At 37.4% G+C, this 8,517-nt stretch overlaps 1 protein-coding gene across 1 annotated transcript; it reads left to right on the forward strand.

Moving 5' to 3' along the window:
- Positions 1-4,528: 4,528 nt before the first annotated feature.
- On the forward strand, positions 4,529-5,659 carry ACTBL2 (actin beta like 2). Its single transcript, XM_007944154.2, has one exon. It carries the CDS (start codon positions 4,529-4,531, stop codon positions 5,657-5,659), a length of 1,131 nt encoding a protein of 376 aa, XP_007942345.1.
- Positions 5,660-8,517: the final 2,858 nt, after the last annotated feature.

The following is an 8,517-nucleotide window of genomic DNA, read 5'->3' on the forward strand; positions in this document are numbered from 1 at the left end:
TGTTATGTGCCGTCGAGTCGGCCCCGACTCATAGCGACCCCTCCTTGGGTTTCCGAGGCAGTATCACTATGGAAGTAGGATTGCCCAACCTTATGTTGTTGAAAAGAAACATTTACAATGAATGAGTCATTGTTGTTGCAAAATTCTATCATGCCATCTCCAACATCATTTCTATCACCAAGGCCATATTTTCCAGCTAACAATGATTCTTCTTTGTTTCAGTAAAATTTTGCTGAAGACAATTCAGAAGAAGTTTCAGTAGTATATTGACAGGGAACTTTCAAAATACAAGCTGGATTCAGAAGAGGACATAGAAGGGATATCATTGCTGATCTGATGGATTTGGGCTGAAAGCAAAAAATACCAGAAAAATGTTTACCTGTGTTTCATTGACTATCCAAAGACATTTGACTGTGTGGTGTATAACATAATATAGATAACATTCCAGAGACTGAGAATTTCAGAACAACTTAATTGTACTCATGAAGAACTTGTACATAGACCAAGAGGTTGTCATTCAAACAAAACAAAGAACTACTGTATGGGTTAAAATCAGGAAGGTTATCATCAGGGTTATATCATTCACCATACTTATTCATTAGCTGGACAATATATATAGATATATAGATATATTTTTATATGTATATATATAGTCATATATGTATTCATATATATATATTTATATAGCTGGACTACATGAAGAAGAACACACCATCAGGATTGGAGGAAGACTCATGAACAACATGTGATTAGCCAATGACACAACTTTGTTAGCTGATTGTGAAGAGGACTTGAAGTTACTTACTGATGAAGATCAAAGAGCAGTCTTCAGTATGAATTACACCTCAACATAAAGAAAACAAATCCTCACAACTGGACTGATAAACAACATCATGATAAATGGAGAAAATGATTGGGGTTGTCAGGGATTTTATTTTACCTGTATCCACAATCAACATCCATTGAAGCAGCAGTCAAGAAATCAGATGTTGTACTGCACTGAGAAAATCTGCTGCAAAAGACCTCGTTAATGTGTGGAAGAGTAAAGATGTCACTTTGAAGATTAAAATGCACATAACCCAAGTCATGGCATTTTCAATCACCTCAATACATGTGAAACCTGGACAGTGAATAAGGAAGACCAAAGAAGAGTTGATGCATTTAAATTATGATGTTGGCAAAGACTAGTTAAAATACCATGGACTGCCAAAAGAATGAACAAATCTGTCCTGGAAGAAGTGCAGCCAGAATGTTCCTTGGAAATGAGAATGGCCAGATTTCCTCTCACCTATTTTGGTCATGTTGTCAGAAGGGAAAATTCCTAGAAGGATATCATGCTTGGTAAAGTAAAGGGTCAGCAAAATAGGGAAAGAGCCTAAATGAGAGGGATTGAAACAGTGGCTGCAATGATGGGCTCAGATACAGCAAATATTGTGAGGTTGGTGCAGGACCAGGCAGTGTTTTGTTCTATTATATATATGGTCACTATGAGTTGGAGCCAACTTGATGGTACCTAACAACAACTTCTATGGGGTTGATTGTTAATACAAGTAAAATGAAATACTTGACAACTTCTGTCTTTTCTCTGTTTATCATGATGTTGCTTATTGGTCCAGTTTGTGAGGATGTTTATTTTCTTTATGTTGAGGATAACTCATATTGAAATCTGTAGTCTTTGATCTTCATCATTAAGTACTTCAAGCCCTCTTCAATTTCAGCGAGCAAGGTAGCGTCATCTGCATATCACAGGTTGCTAATAGGTCTTTTTCCAGCCTTGATGCTTTGTTCTTCTTCACATAGTCCAGGCTTCTTGGATTATTTGCTCAGCATATGGATTGGATAACCACAACAAGCTTGTTTTAAAAATATACAACTGATGAAAATTTACTTGGAAATGTTAAAATCAAGGGAAACTCTAGAAGATCTTCTAGTAAAATCACAAATTATCCTCATTGGCAGGATAACAGTTACACTGTGAGGACTCATTATCAAAGAGCACGCAGTTCTAGTGACTGGGGTCTGAAAAGCATTTGAGTGGCCATCTAGGATGTGACTATTGGTCTCCTCTCACCTAAAGCAAGGAGGAGTGAAGAAAATCAAAGTCATTTGGGAACAATTAGTCCAAAGATATGATGGGCCACAAGGACCGCAGCCTTCATGGCTCCAAGACCAGAAGAACTAGATGGTGCCTGACTACCAATGCCAATGACTCAGAAAGGGATCGAAATTGGAGATCCTGGATAGACTGTGAAGAAAAATGTAGAACAAAATTCAAAAACACAAAATGACCAGAATTACTGGTCAGATAGAGATTGGTGGAACCCCCAAGACTATGGTCCCAAGTTTTCCCTCAGGCCTAGAAATGGACTCACTTCCATGGATTGGCTCTCAGCTCAATAGTAGAAAAATCTACATGCAGAGCACCTACCCCAGAGTGATGCACCCACCTACCCTAGAGAGATGTATCCCTTAAATCAGTCAACCATGAGACATCAGAGGGGTAACATTCACATAGAGGGAATGCTGGACAGACAGGAATACATGGATAGAGGGTCATGGTTGGGGGGTGGGCATGGGAAGGAGAGTTTTTTATGGATATTGTAATCAGGGCTGTGAAATCAAATGTGCATGAATTGCTGAATGTAAAACAAATCTGCTTTGTAAATTTGCACCCAAAGCAGAATAAAATTAAAAAACAACACTCAATTTGAAAGAAAAAAAAGAGACATTTGAGACATTTCATCCTGTAGCAATGAAATATTGTTTTCATCAAAAGATTGGTTGTAGTACATGAAAAAGAACTTCACAAAAACATTCAATGTGAGGGTTTGTGGGTGAGTTCTTAAATACTATCGAAGGAAGAACTGATTTTTCAGTTATAGAAAGGATTAAAGGAAATGCCAGTCCTGGTGGAACAAGAAGAAAAAATAATGGACCTTGTGGTGAAACACACATTCTAGCAATGCTGATTTTCACCACATTATAGGGGAAAATCACTGGATAAATTATTCTATATCAAGATGTAGACAAAGAAGAGAGCCAGACACTCACAGCTTGATGTTATCATGAGTCTCTAAGAGGCTCAAGGGCAAAAGAACCAGCTAATTCTCCTGATTTTGAACTGGAAGTTGGAGTTTGTCCAGTACCATGGGACAGCTGCTACCTCTTACAGAGTGACTATTATTGAATTAATCAATACGATTTTGGAAAACTCAGATATAGGCATGAAAAATTGTTTTGCTCTATTGAAGAGCTGGCAAAAGATATATAGGAGTAAAAATAATGAGTTTTTTTATTTTTGTTTCTTTATGCTACATTACAATGTCCTACACTTTTATCATAGTACACATTTATCAGGCTATCTACATATCAATATTGAAAATAAAATCCAAACAAACTGCTCCTAAGAAGTGATCACACTACGGTGCACCCTAAAATGGTAGGAAAGCTAATAATATTCCAATTGCATAGAGTTTAATAACTACAGAGAAGTTTGTTGGTATACCATATGAATACTGATGAATGAAATATTTTAAAGATTGGTTCAAATATATGGTTAAACTGACCCTATCATTTAATTTTATTTATTGTTATCTAGATCAAGAGCTATTACATATAAATAAATATGTAGTCAACAGAGACACAACAAACCTGGTTCTGTGAACAGTGTCTAAATATAGTAAGCGCCTAATAAAATTTGGTTATTGGGAATATAAATCAAGCAAAGAAAATCTTTACTGATCAGTTTATTGTCTTGATCTCTGAGAGATGAGAAATCTATTAAATATCCCCAACATTTGCACTAGACAAATGTATTATACTTAACAGCTGTCAGGCCACCTTTGGCTAGTGATTATTTTAAATCATTAAACCAGGTTTTTCCATGATGATATCCTGTGATATTAGGAATATAGTGGTAAAGAAACTCTTGAAAAAGAGAAGTTTGCAGAGTAGGCCTCTTCATAAGAACAATACATTTAGAATGAAAAATTATAAAATTAAATTTTAAAGTTAATGGACCCAGGGAGTAAACTGAGGGAGTGGTTCTTCTGGTGGTGTTACCAATACCTAACACTAAATTTCTTTCATCTTATTTTTATATTTCCCCTTGCATCATCAAGGTTATCTAGAAACTATGCTAATGTGAGCTGACAGCCATATGTGGGTTGCCTAATTATAGTAACCTGAGGTATGGCCACTTGGAAGCCAATTTTATCTTTATGAAAGAAGGTCTATTAATGATTTATATAATCAGCATCAACATCATTATTAATCCCTCAAAGGCAACCTCACCCAGGTGTGCTGGGAACTGGTGGGATGGGATATGGGTGGAGTCCATGTGTCCGTTTAAATAGCTGTCATCACTGCACAGGTTCCCTTCTCTGACAGCAGTTCTGGAACATTTAAGCCTGTTCTCTTGCACACCCATAGTTTAGTGTTTATAGCCTGTTCTCTTGCTCACCTATAGTCTTGTGTTTACTTTGTATTAAACCTCTGTTCACTCTTCTGGAAGATTCCCACCAGCACCATGACTGATGATGAGCTGTCTGCCTTGGTAGTGGATAATGGCTCTGGGATGTGCAAGGCAGGCTTTGGTGGTGATGATGCCCCCCGGGCTGTGTTCCCGTCCATGGTGGGGCGGCCTCGACACCAGGGGGTCATGGTAGGCATGGGCCAAAAGGACTGCTATGTGGGGGATGAGGCCCAAAGCAAGAGAGGCATCCTGACCTTGAAGTATCCCATTGAGCATGGAGTGGTCACCAACTGGGACGATATGGAGAAGATCTGGCATCACACTTTCTACAATGAACTCCGCGTGGCACCAGATGAGCATCCTATCCTCCTCACAGAGGCACCCCTCAACCCCAAGATCAACCGGGAGAAGATGACTCAGATCATGTTTGAGGCCTTCAACACACCAGCCATGTATGTGGCTATCCAGGCTGTACTGTCCCTCTACGCCTCGGGTCGGACCACAGGCATTGTGATGGATTCTGGGGATGGGGTCACTCATACTGTGCCCATCTATGAGGGTTATGCCCTGCCTCATGCCATTCTACGTATGGATCTGGCAGGCAGAGACCTGACTGATTACCTCATGAAGATCTTGACAGAACGAGGCTACAACTTCACCACCACAGCTGAGCGTGAGATTGTACGTGATGTTAAAGAGAAGCTGTGCTATGTGGCCCTGGACTTTGAGCAAGAGATGATCAGTGCTGTTGCATCCTCCTCCCTAGAAAGAAGTTATGAGCTTCCTGATGGGCAGGTGATCACCATTGGGAATGAACGCTTTCGATGCCCTGAAGCCATTTTCCAGCCTTCCTTTCTGGGCATTGAGTCCAGTGGGATCCATGAGAAAACCTTCAACTCTATCATGAAGTGTGATGTAGATATTCGCAAGGACCTCTTTGCCAACACTGTGTTGTCTGGAGGCAGCACCATGTACCCTGGCATCGCTGACCGGATGCAGAAGGAAATTGTAGTCCTGGCACCCAGCACCATGAAAATCAAGATCATAAGTCCCCCAGAGAGGAAGTATTCCGTGTGGATTGGAGGCTCTATTCTGGCCAGCCTGTCCACATTCCAGCAGATGTGGATCAGTAAGCAGGAATATGATGAGGCAGGACCTCCCATTGTTCATAGAAAATGTTTCTGAATGGGCTTCCATGTTAATGTTTTTTCATTCTGCCTTTGTGTTTTCTGGATCATAGTGATGGTACTGTTTTAATTCACTTTCAGTAGAGTTAAGGTAAATAAGTCTACTCTTCTTAGTGTCTAAATCAGATTTCTCCATTAAGTTTTGTGGCTCCTTATCAGCTATTATCTTGACTTCTCTGAACTTAAGGAGAATTTGGGTACTATATTCTATATCCTTCACTTACAGGGTTCAAAGAAATATAAACTTACTTAAACAAAAACAAGTGACAAAGAGTAGAGTCATGGAAATGTCACTTCAGAATGGATAACTAGAATTTCCAAGCTCTAAAAACTAGTTCTTTCTTACTTACCAATAGCAATCTATACAAACCTGTAGAAAAATGTGCTCTTATATTTACCAAAGATGTCTTATTAAGTGTTTTTGTTTAGTTTCCTTCTTTGTTTGGAGATGATGAATTATATAGGTCAATAATGTACATAAATACATAAATATCAGGAAAATAAAATGTTATATCTCACAACACACTGATATATCTGGCTATCTGAACAGCTAATGTGAATTTCTTCACTATCCAATGGACATCATTTTAGTAAGTCCATATTTAATTGTTTATTAATTAAGTATAATGGGACAGTAAACATTCCTTTAAAGTAGTATATGAACCAACTAAATTTTCATGTGCAGGATATCATCTTGCTAGTATTACTTTTTGAACCTCATTATACTTACAAAAGGAGCTCTAGTGGTGCAGTGGTTAAAATATTCAGCTGCTAACCAAAAGCCCAGAGATTCGAACCCACCAGCCACTTCATGAAAGAAAGATGAAGCAGTCTGCTTCTGTAAAGCTTTTCAGCTTTGGAAACCCTATGGGGCTGTTCTACTCTATCCTGTAGTGTCACTGTGAGTCAATTCTGACTCAGAAGTGAGTTTGGTTTGATTTGGTTTTTACTTGTAAAACAGCAAAACTTCAGGCAATGGCTAATTTTTAAAATACATAGAGATACTGGAATATCAAGTTAATGTCACTATACTACAGTTTGACAGAGATAATTTTATTTCTATTTCTTGGCATACCAATGTATTTGTTGAATAATATCTGTAGGCCATAATTGTGTATATTTCTCTTATGCAAGAATTTCACTGTAGGAAAACAGGGCAATGGTTGTTTTGTAAGTTATAAATTCTAGTACCAACATAGCACTCTCAATTTTATTCTTAAAGGTTAGAATATTTCTGCTATATTATATCCACTAACTAACAATATTTCTTTGTGCACAGTGTTGAAGTATTTACATGTTAAACAGTATCGGTGTATCTTCCTATAATGTCTAAAATTTTTCAATGAATCTAATAGTGATTTACCAACTTATTTTAACTACTAAAGTATTTATTACCATCTATGATGTAATTTCTGATTATTTAAATATCAGGGTGTTTTGTAGTTTTCAGGATTTTTTTCCTGAAAGTTCAAAATACTTATTTGGGGTTCTTACTAAGGCATTATCAGATTCCCTGGGTAAAGCAATATCTCCTCTTTTCCTTTTAGTTGGGAAACATTTCCTTGTGTTTTGCATCTCCAAATTGGAGTCATGATTTTTTTGCCTTAAAACTTTTCAAAGAATTTTATTGCTCCTCATCTAACAACATAATTTTTAAATGCATTTAATCAAAATTTATCTCCAAAGTTATTTTATTTTGTAGGAATGTGTGTTTTCTTTCATTAAATTAAAATTGCTTCACACTTGCATACTTTTATTTCTTATGATTTCTGCCCAATTCTTCTGAAAGAACTGGAGAATGAGCCACAAAAGATCACTTTTTATTTGTGATCTATTCATCTGTATAGTACAACTTTGCATCTGGGACATTTGTGCATGTAAAACATGATAAGACAATTCTAAAATAAGAAAGATGCCTGGTTAGGCAATGTTTTAACAACCTTGTAAGCTCAATAAAAATGTGTGTTTGTAAATGAACATGTCCTCTGGTAATTAGTAGGCAGAGGTAATGTCAATAATAATAATAATATCTTGTATTTATATGCTGCAACGCTTTCCATTTGCACAGTGAGTAGTTCTCACAAACATTTTGACCTACATTCCAAATTATCAGAAAAGACCTGTCTCATTACCCACAGAAAATATATGACAGGTAGGATGAACTTCCTACCTACTTCCTTCCTAAAGAGTGAACTGGATCATTAGGTGAAAATATGAACCCCATAATGAAAAGAGAAATTTAAACTTAGAGTCTTTGAATATTCTCCTGTTCATCAACATTAACCTACTCATAAAGAGACAGCTGATTTCAGAACTCTATATTTAAGAATAAGCCAAGGAATACTATGCAACACTAAAGAATAATGTAGAATCTGAAAAACATTGCATAATATGGATGAACTTGGAGGACGTTATGCTGAGTGAAATAAGTCAATCAGAGAAGGACAAATACAGACAGTACTAGTTCATCATTGTAAAAAGTCAAGGAAAGCTTTATATATGGAAGGAAAATTTCTTTGTGTTACCAGGGGTGGGAGAGAACACTACACACACAAACACACACAAAAAAAATGCATTGACCCATGTCACTTTAGTTTTGTTAATTTCACTGTACATAAACTATATTTCAATGAAATGTATTAAAGAAAAAGAAGCAGCAGCAGCAGCCAAGGTGGGGGGAGGGGGGAAGAGTTGACAATGAGTTGGTCCCAGCTCATGGTGACTATGTACAGCAGAGTAGAATTGTGCTCCATAGAGTTTTCAATGGCTGATTTTTCAGATGTAGATTGCCAGGCCTTTCTTCCAAGGCCCTTTGGGTGAACTCAAACCTCTGCCTTTATGTCAGTAGCCAAGCTT

Source organism: Orycteropus afer, unplaced genomic scaffold (assembly GCF_000298275.1).
Source record: "Orycteropus afer afer isolate SDZICR_OR568_19922 unplaced genomic scaffold, OryAfe1.0 scaffold00122, whole genome shotgun sequence".
NCBI lineage: Eukaryota > Metazoa > Chordata > Mammalia > Tubulidentata > Orycteropodidae > Orycteropus > Orycteropus afer.